This window comes from Alexandromys fortis, unplaced genomic scaffold, assembly GCF_014885135.2.
Source record: "Alexandromys fortis isolate MF-2015 unplaced genomic scaffold, M_Fortis_MF-2015_v1.1 scaffold_10, whole genome shotgun sequence".
In the NCBI taxonomy this organism is placed as follows: Eukaryota; Metazoa; Chordata; class Mammalia; order Rodentia; family Cricetidae; genus Alexandromys; species Alexandromys fortis.
This window is the reverse complement of record NW_026067895.1, coordinates 19,668,507-19,695,547: the sequence shown is the minus strand read 5'-3', so window position 1 is coordinate 19,695,547 and position 27,041 is coordinate 19,668,507. Positions and strand designations below refer to the sequence as shown.

General features: G+C 37.6%; 1 protein-coding gene across 4 annotated transcripts in view; it reads right to left on the bottom strand.

Moving 5' to 3' along the window:
- Hectd2 (HECT domain E3 ubiquitin protein ligase 2) overlaps nucleotides 1-27,041 on the bottom strand; it is a 60,857-nt gene that overhangs the window by 29,272 nt on the left and 4,544 nt on the right. For all 4 annotated transcript variants that reach the window (XR_007595131.1, XR_007595132.1, XM_050160568.1 and 1 more), the window contains exons 2-6: nucleotides 19,190-19,319; nucleotides 5,412-5,550; nucleotides 4,347-4,449; nucleotides 3,900-3,989; nucleotides 1,653-1,717 (exon numbers count right to left, since the gene is read on the bottom strand). Coding sequence is in view for 2 of the 4 variants with exons in the window: in XM_050160568.1 (XP_050016525.1) it covers nucleotides 1,653-1,717; nucleotides 3,900-3,989; nucleotides 4,347-4,449; nucleotides 5,412-5,550; nucleotides 19,190-19,319 (527 nt within the window). In the remaining 2 variants the exon portion in view is untranslated. The remainder of the gene's footprint in view (nucleotides 1-1,652; nucleotides 1,718-3,899; nucleotides 3,990-4,346; nucleotides 4,450-5,411; nucleotides 5,551-19,189; nucleotides 19,320-27,041) is intronic.

Genomic DNA, 27,041 nt, shown 5'->3' with positions numbered 1-27,041 from the left:
GGTCTCTGATTCTTGTGCCTTCTCTTTTGGCTCTTTTTTATTGGTGTGGCTGGTCCAACTTCAATATGATGGTTATTGTTTATCATAACATAACTTATTTTGTTATGTTTTGTTGTTTTCTCCTAGAAGTCTGTTATTTTTCTAATGAGGGTCAGAAAGGGAGTGGATCTGGAAGGGAGAGAAGAGAAGTAGAGAGAAACTGGGAGGAGTAGAGGGAGGGGAAACTGTATTCAGATATATATATATATGAATACATACATATATATATATATAAAATTTTCCATGTATATATATGGAAAATAAATGCCTATAAACCATTCCCATCTAGCTGCTAACTACAAGAATTTTACTTTGGGCATCATGAAAAATAGTATTTTTTCAGTGTTAATCTTGATTTTAACATCAGTTTTGTAGGAGACTTTTAGTTTAAAATCTAACCAGTGTTTCTCACATGTTCAAGGTCTATAGTGCATTGTCTCATATGCTTAAAAGGAACATTCTAATTTAAAAATTATTCATGGACATAAAATCATATGTAATCCAAGATCTTGACTGAACCCTAGACTAAAGGCAGAAGTCAGGTATTAGCCCTTCTGAGGGTACTAAAGTCTGATGAGTGAATGCTATATGCTCAGGACTTGGTGATGTGGGAGTGTCATATATCAATCTGTTGATTTCATTGGCTGAGCAATAAAGAAACTGCTTGGCTGGCCCTGATAGGTTAGAACATAGGTGGGAGGAATAAACAGAATAGGATGCTGGGCGGAAGAGGAAGTGAGGTCAGACTCTGCTCTGCTCCCGGAGAGACGCCACGCTCCGCTCTCCCTGACAGATGCACGCAATGAAGCTCTCAGATCCAGGATGGACATAGGCTAGAATCTTCCTGGTAAGCGCACCTTGGGGTGCTTACACAGATGATTAGAAATGGGCTAAATTAATATGTGAGAATTAGCCTAGAAGAGGCTAGATAGAAATGGGTCAAGCAGTTAAATGAATACAGTTTGTGTGTTGTTATTTCGGGCATGAGCTAGCCAAGCGGCCGGGGTGTTGGGGACGCAGCCCCGCTGCTCCTATTTCAACAACTTGGCTTTTTGTCCACTACTTTTTCCATTCCATTTGTACTTCAACAAAGTAGCAGTGTCATTTATGTTTACATGAATTATTAAGCACAGCCAACAGAAAGTATCTATGAGCCTGTCTTCTGCTTTTGATAATGTTTTTGTTATGCTCAGGAAGTAGTCAAGACCCAGTTTGGCCTGAGGTGCTTACCTGAGTTTTCTCCTGAGTATTAGGAGTTTTCTTTAAGGCTAGTATATTCTCTGAGAAAATTTTATTGGCTATAAGAAGTGCAAGGTTATTGATTAGTACTCATCCTATGTTTGCATAGCACATATGCCTATACACAAAGATATTTACATTCAGCTTTGAAAGATTCATTGATTTCCTTATGCTTAATTATAGATCCCAAGAAATAACAAATCTCAGTAAACTAAACAGCTTTGTTTCAAGTATTCTATGCTCTTATCTGATCCATGTCAATATTAAAGCACATCTAAGATACTTCCTATGAGTAAAACATACTCACATATATTAAGGATACATGAGATATGTATCTAAGTTATCTATACAGATTAGATGCAAGTTACAATTACCCTTTCCATTCTCGTAACAGGCTGTTAATGATTCCCTTCAATACAGACTTCTGAATATCTTGAGGCTGGAGGCAAAAGAAAATAATTAGATAAAATAATGGCTAGGATAGTTTGTGATTTTTACATTCATTTTATTCACAGATCTATCTGGATAATTACAAGCAGACTTGGTGACTGTAGAATGGTACTAGGAACAGCAGTATCCATTTCACATCTGAGAACTCCAGGGAATACTAATGATGTAGATTATTACGAAGTTGTTCTCTGGGATTCGCAGAGTACAATCTGCAGAAATATATACGTGAGCCTTTGATGACCAGCAACAGTCTTATATAACTAAAAAACAATTCCATTTTCCTTTCTTTGAGAGGAAAAAATCATGAACACAAGTTCAACAGTATAGTGTTTACTAACTTGAAATGGTTGGCATATACTTTGGATATGTATACACAGATTCAAGTTATACCTTTCTATGTGCCCAAGGTTTCAGTATGTAATCCAGGATGGCCTTGAACTTTTGATCTTCCTTAGTTTCTTAAGTGCTGGGATTATAAGTATGTACAATTATACCTGGCTATTTGTGATGCATTTAATCCTAACAAGTCATGCTTGGTAATTTAGCAAGTGCAACCAAGTTATGTTCTATAAAAATTACATTTTTCTTTTAATTTAATATTATAATATAATTACATCATTCTACGTAGCGTGAATAATAAAAACCCAGAGACAAATATTGGGGTTCAACCTGAAGATTAGAAAAGAAAAGTAGCCAAGCCACTAGAGAGCTCTTACCTTTATGAAACCTTCAGGCTGAAAGAGAGAGAGTTTCTGTCTCATCTTGCTTTATATTCCTCTTTAAAGTGCTGGGATTAAAGGCGTGCACCACCACACCCAGCCTCTAAGGCTAACAAGTGTGGCTGCTGGGATTACAGGTGAGTTCCTCCACTACCTGGTCTCTATGATTGACCAGTGTGGCTGTTTTGCATTCTGATTTCAGGCAAGCTTTATTTATTAAAATACAAATGAAATATCACTACAATTTCCCCTTCCCTTTCCTTACTCCAAACTCTCCTATATAACCCTCTTCACTCACTTTCAAATTCATGGTTTCTTTTTCATTGTTACATGTGTATATGTTTATCACACAACCCCCCCAAGTATAACCTGCTTAGTCTGTATAATGAATGTTATGTGTACATGTGTTTTCAAGAATGACCTTCAGAATTGAATAGCCAAATAAAAGAAAAAATATTTTACCCTCATTCCCCAAACAAAATCGTAAGTACAGACCAGTAGTTATTAACTTGTGGCTCATGGCCCCTTTGGTAAACCTCTATCTCCAAAAATACTTACATTATGATTCATAACAGTAGCAAAATTATAGTTATGAAGTAGAAATGAAAATAATTTTATGGCTGGGGTCACCACAACATGAGGAACAGTAGTAAAGGATCGCAGGAAGGTTGAGAACCACTGGTATAGACCAACATCTCACTTATGCACAGATGTAAAACACTCAATAAAATATTAGCAAATTGAGCCAAAAACATACAAAAAGAATTAGACACCTTGGCCATGTAGAATTTATTCCAACTTTTAAAGGTGGATTTGACTTTTGAAAACAAAAGTATATAATTAATTATGTTAGCAAACTAAAGAAAATTCTTAATTTCTACTCAAGAAATCTGAGACGGTGTTAAGCACTTCCTGTGACGGATTCAGAACGAAACTTTGAGAATTACACAAGCAACGTCCTTTCCCTTAGTAAGTGAAACATGAGTTTAGAAAGTCTTCTTAAACACAGACTGGATAAAGAAGTATTTTCTGTTTCATTCTCAGTTAATTAGAAAAAGAATAACTCGATTTTTTGAAAATTTCAATTTTATTGGTCATAAAATTGTATCAGATATTCTACTGAAATTATCTTACAAAGTGGCTGCAAAATCAAAATAGAGGAGCTGAAGAGATGGCTCAGCGGTCAAGAGTACTTGTTTCTCTTCCAGAGGACCTGAGTAGTTCAGTTCCCAGTACCCACACAGGAAGCTGACAACCACCTGTAATTCCAGCTCCAGGGGATCGGGTGTGCTCTGGTGGCCTCTGTAGGCACCTTACACATACAGCATACATCACACAGACATACACATATATTAAAAATCAAAATAAATACTTTTTAAAAAATAAAAGAGTTGTGCAATAAACAAAAGCATAATGTTACACCACAGGGATATGTCCATAAACAATACTTACAGTGTTAAGTAAGGCATCAAATACAGCGTTCACCAAATTAGCATTAACCCCAGAGTCCTCAATCGTATTAAATGAGGCAGCGGCATCTTTCTGCAAATTCAATTGAAGAATTAAATATGTTGGATATTTCATAGATTGTTCTTAATACTATCTGAACCATACTTTTTTTTATAATCTTAACAAATCTTGTCTGATGATCCAAAAAAGTAAATGAGCTCATAAGAAAGATTTTGATAACTTTTTAAAAATTGAAAGAAATCAGCATTAATAGTGAATAAATATTTACTAAATCACGTAATATTTCGATACATATAATTGAAAAACATACACTGTTTAAGTAAGTCTATACTGACTATAAAATCGAGTCTTATTTTTTATTTGAAATTATACGTGAATGGATCCTTATAATTATCTTTTATACATTATAATGTATCTTTTATACATTACCTTAAACGCAGCATTTAATTCTGTGAAGGAATCAAATGCTGTTATATAAAAAGCATGTACTGATTTCCAATTTCCTGTTGACTCAGCTTTTTCTAAATCTTCCCTAGAAAACAAAGTAAAACAAATAAAACCATATAATAACCATAAGTGGAGAGAAACATCATCCAGATAAAACAGCATTTCTTTTTTAAAAAAGAAAGTAACTATATAATTCTAAATAATAAAAGCAACATAAATTGTTATAGTTGATATAAAAATACCATATAAATCAGGTGGTGGTGGTTCATGCCTTTAATCCCAGTACTTGGGAGGTAGAGGCAGGCGGATCTCTGTGAGTTCAAAGCCATCCTGGTCTACAAAGCAAGTTCCAGGACAGCCAGGGCTACTGAGCGAGTTCCAGGACAGGCTCCAAAGCTACACAGAAAAACCCTGTCTCGAAAAAAAGTTAGCATATAAATATATAGTTCTTAATTGTATTAAAATATCAATTCAGCTTTAATGTTTTTCATTTACCTATTTTTTTAAAAGTTCTTTTTTAAAAGTTTTTTCCCCCCAAGAGTCTTGTTCTGTAGTCCATGCTGGAATCAAGTTTGGAGTGCTCCTGCCTCAGGCTTCTGAGTGCTAGAACTATTGATGTGTACCCTCATGTTTCCCCTTTCCTTCACAGTCCAGCTTCTGGAGCTGACTTTCCCATTCTCACTGCAGTGTTTCCAATTCAGAGTGATGCTACAGCTTTTACAGTATGGTTACACAGTAGATGAATTCGTGTGTGTGTGTGTCTTTGTGTGTGTGTTAATGGTAGAATGCATTATTATTTACTGACATCCTTTTGGTTCAATGTGACTCAAGAATCTCTTAGTTTCTTTTTTTTTCCTACATATATCTACTATCCATTATCCACACATTTACTTATATCTTCAACTTAAGATATGTTGTCAAGGTATCTTTTGTGTCTTTTGTCTGATATCTTAACAATCTACAAGTTCAGGCAAAGATGTTAAGCTACGTAAAGCACTGACATGCAGATCACTATCATTCTACGCAGAAGAGTGAGCTGGAACTTACTCAAAGTCTTTCACACTTTTGGGCTGGCTAGGAAGGGTAGGTTCTGGAAGGGCTGGGACCTTCACTTCGGATGGTAATGCATCCACAGACATCCGCTGTTTCTGTCTAACATCAAGACAAAGTGGTGGTAGGTCTCTCACTGTGAAGTTAAGAGAATGTAATGAATCTAAACTCTTCCAAATTAGCCATTAGGGTAATTCAATGTGAACAGAAAACAGAGCATTTTATAATGCATTCACTTTGGGATCATATTAACAAAAACCCCATCCCAGTGACTGGCACGCCCCAAGCACTTCACTTTCAACAGTTATTAATTAGACCATGTCTTCCTTGCATTCAGGGCCTTTAGTAGCTATTTGGCTGTACCTTATATAGAGTTTACTGCCTATCTCCATTTCTCCCCAAGCCATTTACCAATGAAATGTATAGTTCTTTCTCTTGTCTTCCCTTTCAAAGTTGTCTTTCAAGGAGTATTTCAGTGAAACTTAATATTGTTATTGCTTATTAACTTTTCAGAAACATGTAAATTACTTATATAAGTCCTCTATAACTTGTAAGTCTTAGCATTTTCTTATCAGTGTCCATAATAAGTAAGATCTTATTTTTGAGTTTTGTTCTGACCTATTTGTTCTTTTGAGTGTTCTATCATTTTCATCAAGTAGTTACATATGTTTAAGATCTCAGTTATTGTGGGCATGTATTTCTCATGTGTTTTCATTGTCTTCATGGTCATTTCTTAGCTCCTTGTTATAATAAAAATTTGTAATTGAAAATTACAAAACTTGACCATGACCCTTTTGTTGCTAATTTTTCCTTGAAAATGTTATTTCTGAGCTTCCAGAAGCACGTGCACTTGGGCCAGTTGCTGTCTCTGAGCTCTCTATTGCCCACATCCCCTCCTCCTTGTACTCAGTAGATTTTTCTTCGGTCACTATGCTCCTCAACTGTCTGCAAGCCCTGGGTTATCTCAGAGAATCCTCAAGGATTATTTCCTTTAGACCTAATCAAGAGACCTCTCTGTATTCACCTGCTCTTGACAAAATCCTTTCAGCTTCAGAACCTGCCTTCTAAGCTTATCAGTAAATTCCTATTGTTTTTAAACTCTCTTATTCCAAGGTCCACTAAAGAGCTTTCATTGTTCTCCTGATACCTTCTGTCCATCAGCTAACACCAGGGAGAACTTATATTTTTGGGTTATTTGTTCTGCTTATCTTTAGGGGTTTAACTGGCCATTTTATCAGTTAAGTTTATTGTAAATTATGTTCATGATTTTAAGCTGCGATACACAGTTAACCCATGTTTTTTTTTGTAGTGCTGTAGGGAGACTGAAAGCCTGTACTGTTTCTGCTGCTGTAATCACAGAATCTGGCACTTGGCCTTTAATTTTTATTTTAGAAAACAGAAAATTCTCTCATAACTGCACTAGTTGATTTTAACTACTTTTCCTTTTAGTAGTTTATATATTTATGATTAACAAAATTGCAATCTAAATCTCTTCTAGTGTGTTTTTCTTCACTGAAGTATATGTAAACACTAAGAACAATCCAGTAAGTAGTAAATGATGTCATCAATGGATTCATCTACTGATGACAAGAGTGAATGGACTGTTAGGAGGAGGGGCCTAACTACAGCCAGGTTACTCTTCAGTCAGTGTTTTATTGTTGTGAACAGACACCTGAACAGGGCAACTCTTATAAAGGAAAGCATTTAATTAGGGCTTGCAAAAAGTTTCAGAGGTTTAGCTCATTATAATGGCGGAGAGCATAGTGGCATGCAGGTAGACCTGGTGCTGGAGAAGTGGCTAAGAGTTTTACATTTGGATTTGCAGGCATCAGGAAGATAGCCACTGGGCCTGGCTTTTGAAACCTCAAAGCCCACCTCCACTGACACACTTCCTCCAACCTCCTCCCTGGTGACCAAGCATTCAAATCTGTAAGCCTATGGGGGCCATTCTCATTCAAACCACCAGTTACTTATTGGAAGTGTGTGCTTCAAAGGGGTTTATCTTATCCTCAAACACACTCTCTGTCACGTCCAGCTGCCTCGAGGTAAGCAACTCTACTTCTCCCATGTATAATGGGTTAAGTGACAACGGACTGAAACAATGACTTAAATCTTTCCTCCCTTTAAAGTGATTTTCTCAGGTATTTCATCCTAGTTATAAAAAGCTAGCTAAGGTAATTTATTTAAAAATAAACTTTCATATTAGGAGATAGTACAGTTTTCAATTTTCATATTCCAGAGAGTATGACTTTCAAGTTTTACTAACCAAACTTGAAACACTGATGGCTGAGCCCTCCTTAGGGTCTGCAATGAAGCAGGCTGGGACAGGACATAAGAACCTGATTTCTAACATGCTCTCAGGAGGTGCTGATGCTGCTGGTCTAGGAAGTACACTGTGGTTAGTGATGTGATGCTGACAATACACAATAGACTATTACATTTCTTTGCTTCCATAATTATTTTATATCTCTTACTAAATATGTAAATATTAAAGAGCTAGTAATTTGTAATGTAAAAAATTTGATAAAGGCTTGATTTGTTTGCAAGCAAAATGAAATATTTCCATAAATGACGTTTTAGAAATTTTTACAAGAGGAAGGGGCATTTTAGCAGAAAAGAAATAAACCGCAGTCTTGTTACAGTCATTTTTTTCTGGCACTTTTAGTTTTTCACATTCTTCACTGGGCTTACTTACCCTTCCTTTTCCCTTCCCACACACTTTTCCAACTTGGCTATAAACACCCACTATTAAACAGATTCATTCAAGATGAACTTATTCACAAAGTAAGCCGATAAGCATGGGCATTTTTATACCTACTCACTTTCATTAATACCACGCTGAGTTAGAAGAGCAGTGAAGTCAAATTAGTAAGAGAATTTGATTTTGGCAGAGCCCGAAAGTCAGGGGAGTCTTATGTAAGAGAACTAGCAATGCTAAGGCCAGGAGTACAGTCCAGTGAGGCCATCAGAGGCCAGTCAGAGGCTCTATTTAAATTACAAAGGTAACCTGACTGAAAAACCCTGCAGAATGCTAGCACACATGTTAATGAAATCCAAGTCTGAAAGGAGCTGAATCCCTTGCTCATATCAGTGAATGAAAGCCAAATTACAGGATGTGCCATTCAGCTATTAAGGGAAGAAAAATAACCGCTCACAGCTGCTCCTATGTCCCCAAATATCAAGGCATTGTTTCTAGAGATAGGCTTTCTGCCTTTTCCCACAGATGGTTTATTAAAATCTAATTCAAAAGAGAAAACCAATAACTATGGTGATTAATTAAACCTCATATCGATAATATAAATAGAACAGGAAAATCTTTGTCCTGACATATGCAACTCTGCAATATAGGAGGAAATTGTAATACAGTAAAAAAAAAGCTAAATTACATTTGTGAAGACTTGTCATTTAGGTTTCATTCAGCCAATACTTGGGAACACTTTGTGCTAAATTGATAAGCAGTAATCATTTTCCTTCCTTTTAATAAACTGCTGCCAATTTTAGTTGGTTGCTTAGAAACATTAAGTAAAACACTTGAAGCCAATGTAAGAAGAACATGACTGTGGTGAGGACTGGTAGTATATTAAAATGTGTGTGGACTGTAGTACAGTTATGTATAAGGGTGTGAGATTACCAGCAAAATTTTGCCATCTCACTATTTCTATTGGTTGAATGGTTGAAATGGTATATGTAGCTTTCTACAACTGACATTTTGGTTGGCCATATGAAGACTGTTCCCGCACAGCCAGTCCAGGTGGTAAAGGAGACAAACAACAGTGTCTATGCAGACTGTGTGTTCAAAAGATGGAACCTGGGTCTACGTGCTGCCGACACAAAGTAATGGCATACAAAGAGTTTCTGCTTTTAATACACAACAGCAAAATATTATGCTCCAAGTTTCATAAGTAACGGAAAAGCACAAGACTTCAAAATAAGGGGCTTTGGATCTACTGCTTCCTGAGTTACTCTGTTAACCTTAGATAGTCGCTGAAGCTCTTGGAACCTCAGCTCGAAATAAAATGAATGAAATGATCAGTCATTCCTAAGGCAGAGAACTTGAAAGGCCAACTTGGGTGTGTAACTGAATGGACTGCTTGCCTGGGAATAGCGCTCCCTTTCTTAAGATATCGGCACTTCAGGATTCTTTACGTTGTAACCATTTGTTTACTGTTCCAGTTGGCAGCATGAACCTGGGAGAGCAGGGCCTAAAAATGAGGTGAACTAAGTCTCATGCAATAGCCAGCTTTATTCAGAGCATTGGACAGTTTATACTCTGAAGGTTAAGTAGAGTCATCTGAGTAAAGTTTACAATCACAAAGACAAGTCACGTGTGGCAAAAAAAAAAAGGTTTTCCAAGAGGCATATGGATTACAACAGCTGATGTAAATTCACTTCTATCTGATACACCTGGGAGAAACACTAAAATACATCCCAAGAACAATTCTGTGTTTTGAAGAAACTGAGATCACAAAACTCATCTTGTTTTCTTGGAGTTTTCTTACAAGAATCCAGATTTCCCACATGACTTCATTCTTGGACTGTGTTCTGACAACTGTTCAAAATCATAGCCAGCACGCCTTTAGCCCCAGCACTCAGGAGGCAGAGGCAGGTGCATCTCTGTGAGTTCGAAGCCAGCCTGGTCTACAAGAGCTAGTTCTAGGACAGACTCCAAAGCTACAGAGAAACAGGACCTACAAAACAATCAAATATTTAAAAAAGTCTCTTATCACTGTGATTAGTATCATGATCTGTAATACAGAAGCTGAAGTAGCAAAGGAAAGAAAAATGTACATGCCACCTAAAAGCTTCATTTCAGGTACGGTGTCCTGCTCTAGAGCATGTTTTAAGGACAGTTTATCTTCTTTTTCTAGGTCTACACAGTATATCTACAAATGTGGTCGTTTTAAAATATGCCCATAGGTTCTTTGATAGTCCTTCAATCACAAGACAAACTCTATCCAGTGGAGGGGCTGGGACACCAAGTGAGCCATAACCTTTGACCTATAGTCTGTCCTGCCTATGGGATGTGCTGGGATAAGGGTGGTGCAGAGACTGTGGCCAAGCAATGACTGTTCTAGCCTCAAACCCATGCCACAGAGTGAGCCCACCCAACATTGCCTGAAGCCAAGATCCTAAGGCTGGATGACCCAGAGACCTAGATAGAACCAACACTATTGGAGAAAAAAAAGTCAATGTAATGATTCTTAACAATATTCTACTATACTCAAAGATTGGTGCCTAGATCAAATGTCATCAGAGAAGCTTCATCCAGCAACTAATGGAAACAGATACAGAGACCCACAGCCAAACATTAGGTGGAGTTTAGGTAATCCTGATGAAGAGAGGGAGGAAGGATTGTAAGACCCAGAGGGGTCAAGGACATCACAAGAAAACTCATAGAATCAACTAACCTGGGCTCACAGGAGCTCACAGAGACTGAACCGATAACCAGGGAGCCTGCATAGGGGTGACGTAGGCACTCTGCACATTTGTGACAGTTATATAGCTTAGTCTTCTTGTGGGACTCCTAATAGTTGGAGCAGGAGCTGTCTTTGACTCTTTCTCTGGCTTTTGAGACCCAATTGGGTCGCCTTGCTCAGCCTTACTACAAGGGGAGTCTTACTACAACTTGATATGCCATATTTTGTTGATATCCATGGGAAGCCCTCCCCTTTCTGAGTAGAAATGGAGAAGGAGAGGATTGAGTGGGGAAGGTGAGAGGGAAGAAGGGACTTGGAAAAGAGAGGGGAAACTGCAGTTGGATGTAAAAATAAATAATATTTAAAAATTTAAAAAAAAAGATGGAGTCTAGTTGCCATCCATTTGAATATGGGCCAGTCTTAATGAATCCCTGTTAATAAAATGTGGTACAAGTCATGACTTCATTATAAAAGACATGCAAGTTTTGTTTGGCTTTCTCATTCTGCGATATTCAGTCTTGTAATTCAGATATTATGCTGTACAGAAGCTAGGATGCCACATACAAACCCAGTCCAATCTACAGTCTAAGACTCCAGGCACATTAATATATTCAGCAAGCCTTTAGGTGACTCTAGGTCTCTAATTCTTCAAGACAACTCAGATGATGCTCAGGAGAAAAAGAGATCCCCTTCCAAATTATACATTTATGAATTAAATAAATATTGCTATTGTTTCAATTGCTAAGTTTTGAGGTGGCTGTTATAATGCAAACAGATAATGGAAAATGTGACCTTGTGCAGATCAGGTTATTTCTCAGAATTTCATGTCTCATCTTTTAAACAAATAAAGGGGGCTGAAGGAATGACTTGGCAGTTAAAGAGAGCTTGGGGCTCTTGCAGAAGACCTAGGTTTGGTTCCCAACACTCACATCTAGCAATCCCAACTTCCTGAGATGGTTCAAGGGGACCTGATGCCCTCTTCTGTCCTCTATGGGTAAAATAAACTCTGCTCTATCAAAATCCCCTCTACAGTTCTGTACCATACAGATACATACAGATGTAAACATGTAGTGACATGGAATGAAGCCTTTATGTCTGCTTTAAGTGAAATCTATAATAAAGCCTTTGTGTCGAGCCTTGAAGAAAATGTTTCAGCAAAGCCTTTGCTATGTTTGGTTTAATCAGTAGAGGCCGAGAAATTGCTTTAAGACTATTAAACCTTGAAGAAATGTTTCTCTGGAGAATCTGCGTTTGGTGCTACGTGAGAGCTCTTGGCTGCAACAACCTTTGTCCTAAGATACTTCTGGCAGACCTGGAGTTCTTACTTTTGATTATGGCTAATCATAATCAAAAGGGACTGAGATGTCTGTGGGTTGTCTGCTCTCTCAGGCAGTAAGAACAAGGTAACTTTGGTAGTTGGAACCTTTGCTAGCCCCAATTAACCTTGTCTACATTTGAATAAAGTTACTGGAATGAGCTACTTAGGTGTCAGTCTTTTCCAAGAAGGCTGAACCTCTCTGCTCCTTCAGAAAATAAAGGCTTAGCATCTTGGTAAGCTTCTCTTTCTACTGCAGCACCTACGGCAGACATCAAACAATATAAACATAAAAATTTACTCATCACTTATATTTGCTGAACATTATAAGACATGGAGCTGAATATGTTTTAAAGGCTTTCTTTTCATGTATACTTGTAACTTCACAGGATAGCTTTTTATTACCTCATTTTACAGATGGGAAAATAATAGAATGAGATAAAGTAACTTTCCTATAATGGCACTTTGTATATTACAATGCCTGATTTCAACCTAGCCTGAAGATATATAAAACCTGCGTTATTTTCATTATTGAACAGTGGTCAATCTTCTATCAAGAATAAGGCCAAGTAGCAAAAGGGAGACCTACTTGGAAACAGGTACTAATAAATTGTAAATGTATCAATAGTATCACCCCAACAAAACCAAAAATACCCTTCAAAGATCAATCAAAACCAATATACTGGCAAATTCCATCTTAAATATTATTTATATTATAAAACTTAGGTGCAGAAGACAGCGTACAGCTCACCACCCACAACTGCCCATTTTATGACCACTACACAAAGGCCTACGAGGGTTAGGTGGTTAAGAGTGGACGGACAGTTGCAGGTAGTGAACTGACAATGTAAGCACCAGGCAAAGCATCATGGAACAATTAGAAGGTTCCGTCTTTCGGCTTCTTGTGCTTTCAGTAGTCTTGTGCTACTTTTGACAACTTCAGTTTTGGCACGATGCAGAAACAGGGAAAGACCAGAGGAGATTAGTCATAACAGGTGGTGTTTATATCACTATCTATAAGAGTACTTTTCTGATCATTTAGCAAAAATAAAGCTAAAGGTGGGAGGAAGAAAGAAGGTGTGTGTGTGGGAAGCCTATAAGTCATAGAAGCTGAGCCATCAGAGCAAATAAAGCAATGCATTCACTAGTTTTTGGAGACTGACTTTTTACCAAGTTCAGTGAAGTGTAGTAAAACTGTAAGCATGAATGAAATGCTCGTTTAAGACCCTCATCATAGACCTCCAAGTCATTTCTGCAGAGGCTCATCTTTAATGACATTGATACTTCATAGATACTTCATAGTAGATTGTCTTACAGAAAAGGAGGATTTGATACTCCATGAGGGGCAAAGAGGCCAGCCTAGAAAAAGTGCTTCCTATTTCTTTCTTCACTCAGTAAATTATCCACTAAGTACAGACTATATGGGTCATGGATGCTGGGCTCTAGAGAAAGCTGGATTAAAAACTCAAAAAAAAAAAAACCAGAAATACATATATGCCCAGATCTGACAGTCCCACTTCCAGAAATATCTTACAAATATCTTGCAGATGAACAAAATGGCATCTTTATAAAATCACTTCTTGTGGAATTGTTTTTGTTGGGAAAAAAAGGTGGACACAACTAATTTTTTAATGGGGTCTGAATGATGGTACACATCTAATATAATGGAATATAGTTGTAAAAAACAAGAAAGATACCTCAAGTAAAGCAACTGAAAATAACAACCCAAAGTGATGGACAATGTACATGTAGTTATGAAGTTGGGAAATAATATATATGTTTACATTCACATAAAAGAATAGAGGAGACAAAGCCGGGCGGTGGTGGCGCATACCTTTAATCCCAGCACTTGGGAGGCAGAGGCAGGCGGATCTCTGTGAGTTTGAGACCAGCCTGGTCTACAAGAGCTAGTTCCAGGACAGGCACCAAAGTTACAGAGAAACCCTGTCTCGAAAAACCAAAAAAAAAAAAAAAAAAAAAAAAAGAATAGAGGAGACAGACAGAACAATGTGATGGTGACATACATATGACACCACTTATTTTTACAGCTTTTTAAAAAACTCTTGAACAATTCTATTAACGCTTAGAAGAAAAGCTCCAGGTCAGACAAACTATAAATCTCAGCAGCTGCTCAGAGGAGGAGAATGGAGAAGAAAAGGAAAAGGCTGAGCTATCTGAGGTCGGCTGGACAGTGGTAGGCAGCCACATGGCTGGGAGGGACGGCGAGAGGAGGACTGAAGAAAAGCGCTGGAGAAGCCAGTGTGCTAGGAGGGTGGTTAGAAAAGAGAACAGGAAAGGGAAAACTATTCAGAAAGGCAGGCAGACTTCGAAGCTGCATGTCTGTAGCTCTGTAAGAGACTGCCTGCTGTGGGGTAGGAGTATGAGGAAGAAGTACACTATCTTGTTAAAGGGATGTTTTTCCTACCTTCTCTTTAGGATGGATTAAGATAAGCCTACTTTTGAACCACATAAATGTGACATTTAATAGGTTAATTCTGATCTAAAACAAAAGCCCCTTCTCTCGCCAAATATACACTTAAGGAGCAGAGAGCAGGAAAAAAGGTAAGTAAGCTAATATAGCAAAATTATTTTCAGATACATGTTTCTTCAAGAATAGTTAAGAAAAGAAAATAACTAAGACACCTATTCAGGTTTAGGGCAAGAGAGTAGAGATTTAGTTCAAGATCGGTTATGTTCAAAGGAAACCTGGAGTTCAGCACATTTGAGGCCTTGCAGACACTTCCGAGATAGAAATTCTAAAGTGGCTTGTCCTCTGCTCTCCACAGACAGAAAGCCCTGTGCTGGGTGTCCTCTCACTGCTATTTCGGTCTGCCCTTCAGATGCTCCTACATGGAGCACCACAGGACGCTCACACAGACCTAACCACTGAGTAAAGACCACCTTTTCTTTTAGCTATTTCAGAGTGACAAAGATGCATTTCTCAAGTAAGCCTGAAGAGTTCAGGTCACACCAAGGCTCTGCCAAGAATTAACTCATGAAATCAGCTGAGCTTAGAATAAAATACTGGCCTCCAGGTAAATAGAAGTTCATAGTCACTCTTTCCTGAAATACCAAGAAAGAAGAGATATTTCAAAAGGCCTGAGGAAGAACTACTTCACTTCTTTTAAAGGTGTTTTGTGCTTTTTTATAAAACATGTTTTAAGTAAGTCTAAAAGGGGGAAAGAAAAATAACAAAAAAGGTAAAAAAAAGAATGTACCATTCCCACACAACTCCATCCTACTTCACGTATCTTCTAGGTCTGTTTTTGTTGTTGTTGAAGATGCATCATCTCTAGCAGCTGTTACAGTAGGTAAAATGCCTACACTGCTCAGCTTTTTCAAAGGACAGCCAGCTTGACAGGCTTACCAGTCAGGTGACCTAGAGGAGGAAAGGATCCCTCAGCTGTTAGGGAGCCCACGCTGGGCTTCCTCAGCTTCTCTAACACCCCTTGGAGACTAGATGGCAGACAAGCTGTTAAGAGAAAACCTGGCTATAGGTCCTGATAACAGGAAAGGAAGAAAAGGATAACTCCTAAGAATAAAATTTTGGAAGAAATAATCTTATGGACAAGTGAGAGAAGCTTCTTAAAAACCAAAGCCTTATAAGAATACCTCCATAAAGAAGACTTAGTTTAACTCTCATTCAATAGAAGAATTCTTTCTGCAGCACCTGTGACATGACCAGAACTAAGGAGATGTTCCGACAGAATGGCCAGACGTCTAGGGAGACACTCTACTAAGAATGTTCTATTAATAAGTCTGCTGAAACACCTATTCATTCAGAGGGACATAAGCAAAAATTCCAAGGTGAGTAAGCCTGGGCTAAGTCCAGATTCCACAAGACTAGCTCCTGTTAGAGAAAAACAGGCAAGAGGTGGGAGTTTGGCTAGGTGGAACATATTTAGAGTCAATGAATCCACTCAAAAACCTGTAGGTACATGAAGTGACAAGCTTAGTTCACAAATCAAGGTGTCTGTACAGATAAGAAAGCGAGAAACAGGCATGCACATGGAACACAGACACACCTATACATAAAACAAATACCCATAAAATAAAAAAGAAATGAATAAATAGAATCAGACAATGAAGAATCAAAGGCTAAGCAATTTAAACAAAAGGGCCAAACGAAGGTTACTGCTATCTACCATATTTTGACTTCTTATCTCCTCCATAGCACACATTTCAGTTTTCTTAAGGTTCACCAGGTCTCTGCTGTGCTGAACTGTATCCCTGCATCCTCTTAAGTGAAATTTAAAACCTCCAGAAGTGGCCTTAAAGTGCATCTCCATAGGTTGCAAAAGGCAAAGCTGAACAGACTGGAATCACAAAAAGATTCAAGAAAAGAACCCTGCTGCCGACCTTGAAAGAACAAGCTTAGGTGTCACCGGGAAGACACATGGCAGGAACTGTCTGTCCATAGGCTGAGTCAGGAAAGGCGATGGCACTGCATCTTACAAACACAAATAAACAATTTCCCAGAAACTGAAGGAACTTGGAAAATAATATCTATGTAGCGTCCAGCCCAACCAATGTCTTGATTTCAGTCCTGTAAGGATTCTAAGTATAAACTGAATGACAACCATCCAGACTTGTGACAAACAGAGCTGTGAGCTATAACTGGGTGCTGTTTTACAACCATTAGACCATGACAATTCTTTATGTAGCAAGAGAAAACAAATATGATATTTTACTTGACTATTGTGAGGTCCAATAAAAATTCTTTCCAAATTATATAAAGGTTTTTATCCAATTGATATGTCTAAATAGAAATCATATTCAATAACTCATCTAATTTGTCCAATTTCTGTATTTCTCTATTTCTATAATGCTTTGTCCTACTGTATTGTGGAACTGTAAAACACATACCTTTCTGGCCCATGTGTGACAGAACATATGTGTTAGAGTGTGGGTGTACACGAATCAGAGGAAGGAAGATGCTATCAAAGGCAGACATTAAGAAATGAAGTGTTATGAATCTAACCTCTAAGACTGTACGGTAGGTCTAACAGCATGCACTGCCAAAAAGAAAATTTTGTAAGAGTAATTTATCACAGATACAGTTATTTTGTTTGGCTAGAGTATGATGGACAGGCATTCAGACTTCAAAGGTTTGTTTTCACGGGGGAAGGGACAGTGAAGAAAATGTAAGTAATTTATATTTTCTATGATAAAATAAGTTACATAGGCTGAGTGGCGGCAGCGGCACATGCCTTTAGTCCATTGATCTCCATGAGTTTGGGGCTAGCCTGGTCTACAGAGCTGGTTACAGGACAGCCAGGGCTACACAAACAAACCCCATCTCAAAAAAAAAAAAGTTATATAAAGAAACACTAACAACACATACCTAATCCTCCTGATGGGAACCATTAAAAGATGAATGAAAAGCCTTCAGAAAAACCAAAGCATCAAAGCATCAAAGGTTTCATCCACCCAACACTAATGGCTGGCAGTAGTGGCGCACGCCTTTAACCCCAGCACTCAGGAGGCAGAAGTAGGCAGGTCTCTGTGAGTTTGAGGCTAGCCTGGTCTACAAGAGCTAGTTCTGGGACAGTTAGAGCTGTTCCACAGAAAAACCCTGTCTCAAAAAATAAAAAAACAAAAAAACAAAATCTAGAGTCACAACCTATCTTTAATTTTATATTTGCTTCTTCTAACTTTATAAAGTACTATGGGCATTTCTCCAAGTTATTTTATATCCTTGTCACATTCTTTTTAATAGAAGCACAGCATTCACAATACAAATTGACGTAATTTAGTTAGCCAATTTGTTCCAAATCTTACTATAAACAATGTATATCCTTTCTCTTCTATCTTTGCACATAGACAATGTTATTTCTTAGACTGAACTCCTACAGGTAGAATTACTAGGTTGGCAAGTATTTCTGCATATTAAAAAAAGTCTTTTGCATATTTTTTCAGTACTTTTACAATTAAAAATTCTAACTATTATTTTGAGAGGTCTGCCAGTTGTTCTAATTATGCTTTTTGAGTAATTTAGTACCATTTATGGAAATTTAAGGGCATGGGTCCTCCTACATCCTCTTGAATATTTATTCTTGTAAATCAAATATGGAATTATTTTGCCAAGTTTTCCCAAAGAACTGTTGAAATTACTAAATAAGTAGAATAAACTGAATGACGCTTCTACAGTTTCTTCATTAAAACCTCTTGTCTTTTGATAGTTTCATATTTAATGCAAGTTTTGCCTATTTCCTTTTTAGGTTTATTTCTAATATTTCATATACTTTCCATCATGTTTTCTAATAATTTGTTGCTTAAATATTGGCACTATATTAAATATTGGCAGTATACTAAATACTTGTAACATATTTACATGCTGTCATGAAGCTCAGAATATGAAGTGCCCAAACAAAAGGCCCATGTGTTGCATCGTGGTGGCAATAGTGAGATGTGAATGGATTGTGCATGTATGAATTTCATCAATCTATTAAATTTAACCATGAGTTTATACTAAAGGGACTATTAGAAGGTAGGGCAGAAAGTAGATCCCTGGTGAATGACTTTTAAAGGTCTATCTTATGCCCAGTCTGCCGTAAAGTAATCAACTACTGTCTCCCATGCCCTCCCCACTGCATGCTCTATCCCACCACAGGCACTGAAACATAGGGCCAAGTAACCCAAAAGTAAACCTCTAAAACCATGAGCTAAAACATAAATCCTTATTCAGTTAGGCTGTTTTTCTCAGGTATTTTGTTACAATGGTAGAAAGGTTAACTCAAATGCATTATACAAAGATACATAAAATATATTTTACATGTGTATCATATTCTACCTATATTATAGCTCTCGGTCTCTAATCAAAATTTACTATTCACTACTTTTTATTTTATTCTTACTCTAGCTAACACCTATTACTTTTAGGTTAAAAGTAATGATTCTGTATCTTCTTATAAATATTTATATAGCTTATTTCTCTTTTGGGTAATAAGTAAACTTACCAAAAAAGTGCTAAATAATCAAAAATACATATTAAATAGTTTAATACTATAACAAACTTCCAGCCAAGAGACATGGACCATTACCATTCCTGATGTTAGGGAGAGCCAGATGGGGAGGGGAGCTTCTGTTCTCAGCGGCTTCTTTCTTCTGGGTAACTGTCGAGACAAAGCTGCTGAAAGTGGGAATCTGGCCCTTGGATCCTCTGTCCAAACCCTAAAAACAAAACATTTAAAATTGTAACATAATTTATCCTAACCATAGTTAAGCAATTCTATTGTAGAAATTAAAGTGTTCCCATAGATATTTAGATTTTGTGACAGAAAGATGATGAAACTATCATGCAAATGAACATGCAAATGAACAGATTCTCTTAGTATAAGTGAGTTAAGTCTATGATCTAACTACTTACAAACTGTAAGGGTTAGAGAGGGGATGGCGGTAGTATACCTATTTCACAGTTATGACAGCTAACCAATTCTACTAACACTACTCCTTGTACACAATATATATTCCATAAATGCTATTTTAATTATTTATTTAGATAATACTATTTTATGAGCACCAAATCTCTAAGTTTTAATAATTTATGGATTATATGATAGGTTGATCTACTAAATTTTTAATAATCATTTGATCTAACTTTTAAAATTCATATAAAGTGATAAATCCTTTAGCACTGATTTTTTCAAAACATTATAAATAAATTATGGTTATATTAGGATTAAAAAAATATTTTCTAACAATGTAGAGATCCTTAGGTATAAACCATAGAGCACCTAAAGAAGAAACCATCCATTAACACGTTTTCCACACTAACAACTCCAAAAAATTCTTAAAATATTTAATTAACCTGTACTCTGTAATATATACACACACACAGAGAGGGCGCACAAATAAGCAGTTCAAAGGGCAAAGAAATACTTAAAGAAATGTCAAATATCCTTAGCCATCAGGAAATGCAAATCAAAACTATTTTTGAGATTCCTTTTTATACCTGTCAGAATGGCTAAGAAACTTAGCCAAAGTGACAGTTCATACTAGTGAGGATGTGGAGCAAGGAGAGCATTCCTCCACTACTGGTGGGAGTGCAAACTAGTCCAGCCACTATGGAAATCAATATGGAGGTTCCTCAGAAAACTGGGAATAAACTTACCTCAAGACCCAACTATACCATTCTTGGACATATTCCCAAAAGAAATTCCACCTCACTACAAGGACACTTGCTAAACTATGGCCACTACTGCTTTATTCATAATAGCAAGAAGCTGGAAACAGCCTAGATGTCCCTCAACTGAAGAATGGATAAAGAAAATGTGGGACATTTACACAATGGGATATCACTCAGCTGTTAAGAACAACATCATGGAATTTGCAGGCAAATGGATGGAACCAGAAAAGATCATCCTGAGTGAGGTAAGACAAACATGGTATATACCTACTCATAAAGATATATTTGCTGTTAAATAAAGGAAACCATGCTATAGTTCACAGATCCAGAGAGGCTAAGTAACAAGGAGGGTTCGGGGGTGGGCACATAGATTTCCCTGGGAAGAGGAAATAGAATAGATTTCAAAGGTGAACTATGTATGGGTGGGGATCGGGTGCGGGGTAGAGGGAGAGAGTACTGGGAGAGATGTCTGGAATTAGGGGACATTTCAGGGTGATGTAGAAACCTAGTGCAATGGAAATTCCCTGGAATCTACAGGGGGATGCTACCAAAGACTCTTAGTAATGTTGGAGGATATGGAGCCTGAACCAGCCATCTTTTGTAACCAGGCAAGGCTCCTAGCAGTTGGACTGGGACATCAACCCAGCCACAAAACCTCTGACCTGCAATCTGTCCTGCCTACAAGATGCTGTGGGTAATGGGTAATGGTGGGAGTGGACAACCAATGACTGGTTCAACTTAAGGTCCATGCTATGAAAGGGAGCAAGGGAGTCCATGCCTGATGCTATCTGATGATCAGGAACCAGAGGCTGGACAGCCCAGAGACCAGGATAGAACCAAACATGACTGGTTAAAAAAAAAAAGTCAATGAAATGATTCCTAATGATATCCTGCTATACTCAGACTGAAGTCTAGTCTAACTGACATCAAAGGGGCATCATCCGGCAACTGATGGGAACAAGATGCAGATACTCACAACTAAACACTAGGTGGAGCCAGGGGAACCCCACAGCAGAGGAAGAGTGTTGTGGAACATTATTTTAAGATGTGTTACATTAGTTATGCTATGGAACACATGTTTAATGATGCAAAGATATGCTGCATTCTTTCATGTTGCATTTGTTTAACTCTATGAAGCTCTGTTACTTTGCCTGTCTAAAACACCTGCCTGGTCTAATAAAAAGCTGAATGGCCAATAGCACAGCAGGAGAAAGGATAGATGGGCTGCAGGCAAAGAAAATAAACAGGAGGAGAAATCTGGGAAGGAAGTAGGAGGGAGAAAAGAAGGAGAGGAGGACTCCAGGGGCACGCCACACAGTTACACAGCAAGCCATGGAGTAAGAAGTAAAGAAAGGCATATAGACTAGAGAAAGAGACATAAGCACAGAGGCAAGAGGTAGTCTGGATAATTTAAGAAAAGCTGCTAGAAAGAAGTCAAGCTAAGGCTGGGCTCTCTTAAATAAGAATAAGTCTCTGTGTGATTTATTTAGGAGCTGGATGGTGGGCCCCCCAAAGACTAAAGAGTAAGTAAAGTCAAAAGAGTAAGAAGAAAAACAACCAACTACAGGGCAGAAAGGATTGTAGGAGCCAGAGGGGTCAAACACACTACAAGAATGTGGCCCACAGAATTAACTAAGCAGGGCTCATAGGGGCTCACAGAGATGGAAGTGACAGACACGGGTCCTGTATGGGTATGAGCTAGGTCCTCTGTATATACTTTTTGGTTGTGTAGCTTGGTATTCTTGTAGGACTCCCAACAGTGGGAGTGGGAGGTATCTCTGACTCTTCTGTCTGCTTTTGGGACCCCTTTCTTCCTACTGGGTTGCCTTGTCCAGCCTTGATATGAGGGTTTGTGTCTAGCCCTTTTGTAACTTGTTAGGACATGTTTGATGGATATTCCTGGAGGCCTGTTCCTTTTTTGGGGAAGGGAAGTAGAGGAGGAATGGACATGTGAGAGAAGGGAGTTGGGGGAGAGACAGGGAAGATTAGAGGGAGGGGAAACTGCAGTCAGGATATAATATATGAGAGAAAAATAAAAACAAAAACATCAGGCATGGTAGCATATGTTTGTAAGTCTAGCATTGAGGAGGTGGACACAGGGAGATCCTGAATTTTGCTGCTAGACTCCAGGTTAGTTGAGAAAGACCTTGCCTTAAAAACACAAAGGTGGAAAGTGCCTGCTGAAGGCTCAAAAGTTGTCCACTGATTTCCACTGCACATGTACACACCTGCATACACTTGAACTTGCACACATATGTGTAACTGAACACATAAAAATATGCACATACATACATATGCTTCCCCCAAAATGTGAAGAGACATGGAGACTCTGAAGGACTCGCCCCAAGTGCATGGATGCACTGTTCTAATGTGTTGACCTCTTTGACTGCTTACCGACTTTGCTACTGCTATTTGATTACGCAGCCCCAAGTTAACATCTTTGTGTTAGAATTAGTACACAATACTATGAAAGTTTGACGTATCTGGGCTGGGAAGATGTCCCAGTTGCTAAAGGGAGCATCCTTCACAAGCATGAGGACCTGAGTTTGCATCCAAACACCCAGGCAATTGCCCAGGCTAGCTAAGTGGTGAGGGAAGACCTTGTCTTAGAAAATAACGTGGAGAACAACTGAGGAAGATGACAGCACTGACTTATACATACACAGAAAAGTTGAGCATATCACCTATCTGTAAGTATAGTCTTTTCATAGATATGGGAAAGGAAGTACAAATCTCAGAATCACAGGCATATATATCAAGGGTCTTATTATGGCTATACAATAATGAATACTCAAGAAATGATTATTGCTGTGATAACAACATACGAGAACAAGTCACTCGTTGGATGTATAGTATACCTCTACTACTATGTTTGATGCATTAATACATTAAGAGAGACAGCACAGGCATATTCAGTGGGATGGAATGGCAGAAATCATGTGAACGAACTGACACACAAATGGGAAGCTAGGGAATGAAGGCAATGACAAGGACTACCAAGAAAACTTTGATGAAGTTGTAGCAAGAATATTACACCCCTTCTTAAGCTTAGACCTGCCACACATACTATAATTGACTTTCAGGGTTTTCAGTCTTGTTTGGAGTTCTACAGAAGAATACTAGAGATGAAGTCTTGGACTATGGCCAGCCTGCAAACAGTGGGCTGTATGTGTTGAAGAATAGATGGCAGGAGGATACTCAACCAGCTGTTACAGAGGGAAGCACAAAGAACTGGGGGTGGAAGGGGGCAGGGAGTTGAACTTTAAAATTCATTGAGAGAAAAATATACTCAAAACACTTCAACCTAGTACATAAGTAATCGAATTCATTCTCTGGGAAGAGATGGGCCATAAATTTATTAAACAAGTTCATATTTCAAGCAACAGAAAAGTTTTAAGTAGTATTTATAATAAATTTTATTTTGTTAGTACCTAACATGAGCCTCCATAGTTTTTTGACTTTATAAACATGCAGGTTATATGTCATATTGCAATATTAATGAATATCAAAGAGTTAAACAGACAACTACTTAGAATACCTGCTCGGGTCATACATAATGATGTATTTTCACTAAATATTTAAGTCCTACTTTCAAAATTTACTGAGAACAGTATCTGAGTCAAATTTCTAATTTCTTAAACTTTATTTTTATTAGATGTTCGAATGGGAGGTATTCAGTTTCACTGACCAGTTTCTGTTGTGTATTAGATTGTAGTACAGTTTACTTTTATCATCCTCCATTCCCCAAAACTGCCTTAGAAGAGAACCATTTTTGTTTTATTTTAACACAACACTTGGTAAAGGTACAACTGCCTCTGTTCCATCACACAATGCTATAAAGTGGTAAAATCTCCCCCATCTCACAGTCTCTGAAACAAAATATTTTAAATTGAATTGCTATGTCTACAAAATCTAACCTCCAGTCTCAAGAGAATCCAGGCAGGGTAGGCTACCTATGATGCATATAAAAACCACTTTTACAAAAGAGTAAATGGTTTCCTGAGGTACTCAGTAAAGGTTATTATGTCAAACTCTCCAAGCTGCCAATCAGGAGCATAGCAGACATAAGGCCTCAAGAGTATGAGACTCCATAGAAGAACTGTTTCGGGTCTTGACACCAGGTAAAGATGTACTCTTTTTATACTCTTTTCCTACAGTTGAGAGGCTGGATGACAAAATCCCAAGCACTAACTTTACATTCTTAAATTGTGAACTTCAGCTACTCTTTAAGTTGTGAACTTTTTTCCTTAACTAAAATAGTACCAGCTCCTAAGTAGAATTTTAATATGAACTATACCCTTTAAAGGATATTAAGAAATAAAGATGCAGCTTTGAAATAATTTTATTATTGCTTAATTGGCAAAAGGTTCACTGAAGATACAGTTTACGTTTTTCTTATAAGACTCTAAGCTTGAACTAATATTATTTTCCACTATAAAAGTCACAATGCAATTAAGAGACAATTGATAATTGGCCCTTATAGGCATTAGCACTTAAGCACTGAACTTCAGTGTTCTTATCATCAGGAGGCAAGGTGGCCTCTGAGATTTATTCAATTGCTTCACAACACACACACACACACACACACACACACACAGAGAGAGAGAGAGAGAGAGAGAGAGAGAGAGAGAGAGAGAGAGAGAATATTAACCTTACACAGTACAATACTTTCAGGCTTTATTTTTACTTGTGTGTATGCCTGAGTGTGTTGTACATGTGTGTGCAGGTATACAGAGTATCAGATCCCCTGGCAGTTGTGAGCCATCCAACATGGCTGCTGGGAACTGAATTTTAGTCATCTGGAAGAGTAATAAGTGCTCTTAACTGTGAAACATCTCTCCAGAGCAAAATACTATTTTTGGAGTAACATCACAATTCTACAATTAATTAATAAGAATCTTGCTGTTCTTTAATAAAAACATCTGAATTAACACCAAGTTAATTTTATTGTAACTCTGGTAACTAAACTTCAGAATAACTTTTCAATTCAGCCTAGTTAGTAAAATTTCAATAAATTTTATATTTAAAGCATGCATTCAACTATATGTATTGCAGTCTTTGGTTCCCACCCCTGGGGCTGGAACATGACTTCATGCATGCTGGGAAAGTGCTCTACCACTGGGTCACACTCCAGCCCAACTATATTCATTCTAAACAATATTTTAACTACAATCTAAATTGCCATACAGATCTCTCTTAAGGTAGGAATGTCAAGTTAAGAACAACCAGTTATTTGTATAAAGCTCACGGCAGAACTTTTTTTCAATACATTTAACTGTAATGCTAGAAAAAGGTAAATGAAAAGTCAGAAATCCGAGCTTCTCAAAGCCTTCTCAGCTCTGCCCACTTCCTCATTCATCCACCGTTGATATTTTTCTCTAAAACCAAGGGAGTTAATTTTAAAACACAATGCCAAAAGCAATTACTAGTTCTGGTAATACTAAGATAATACCCCTATGCAGCTACTCGGGGAACCCCTTAATTCTATGAGGCCTGGGAAGGGATGGATTGGTAAAGACAATAGACATAGGCTTACACTTGATACCAAGGGCTAAGAAGAAAAGTACCAGATGATAGGAATAGCAAGGGCTGGCTGACTTACAATTTCTCAGTACAGATGTAGCTTCTTATGTGCATTATTTTAGATTTCATATCTATTATGTGAGGCAGATATTATTATTTTCTTCACTTTATAGACGAAGAATCACAAATGGCAAAGTGGTCTCACATGACATTTTGGGGGCATTTTCTGGTTCACAATTTATAAACACATTTTTTCTCCAATTGTTAAATATAGTCAAATTATTTTTGTTCTAAATCCTGGATTGAGCAGGAATGCGAGAATAAGCAGATGTGCATTCTGGTTTTGCAGCCAAAAAAGAAAAAATGTTGAGAGACTTTACAATCCACTCAAAATTAGATGCCCAGGATATGTATTTATATAGCTACCATCCCTCTCTTCTTAACTGAAAACTCTGTAAAAAGTATTTTAATCTCTCGGAGAGGTTATTTTTACTTTATAAGATTGCTTTGTTTTATATAGAATTTAATTATATATTCATACCATAACATTAAAACAAAATGATCAGATATTCTAGAATATATTTTCTTTCCTATAATATTCCTATCTTTGAGAACAAGTTTAAATAAGCATGTTGCTGGACCACATCCTTTTTTCAAAAAACAAAAAAAAACAAAAAAAAAATTTTAAATGTGCCAGATGTTGTCAGCAGAGAGGGACACCAAGAGTTTAGAGCAGGGTAAAGACAGCCTCTGCACCTTAGTATCATTTTACCCTTTAGAAGGTGTAAGAAATCTGACCTAAATGTCTGCCTTAAAAATGGGATAATAACTTATACACTGGGTTGTTGTGTAATTGTTGTTGGTTGCATTAAATGACTAAATGTCACATGACACATGAAAAAAATGTAGAGCACAGAGTAAGCACTCAAGAGTTTTACACACACACACACACACACACACACACACACACACACACACTTGAGATAGAGAGAGGCAGATTTCGCTATGTAGTCCCAACTCTCCTGGAACTCAAGAGACTGGTCTACTTCCACCTCCCCAAAGTGCGAGGGTAAAAGCATGTACCACCACACCAGGTCACACATATTTTTTAAAATCTGTAGTTCATTAAATTATGTGAGAAACATTAACCATCATTTATAATATAACAGATGAAAGGTACACGAGTTTCCATATACATACAAATCTCTCTCTCTCTCTTGGAATGTTACTGGCAGGAATGGTTT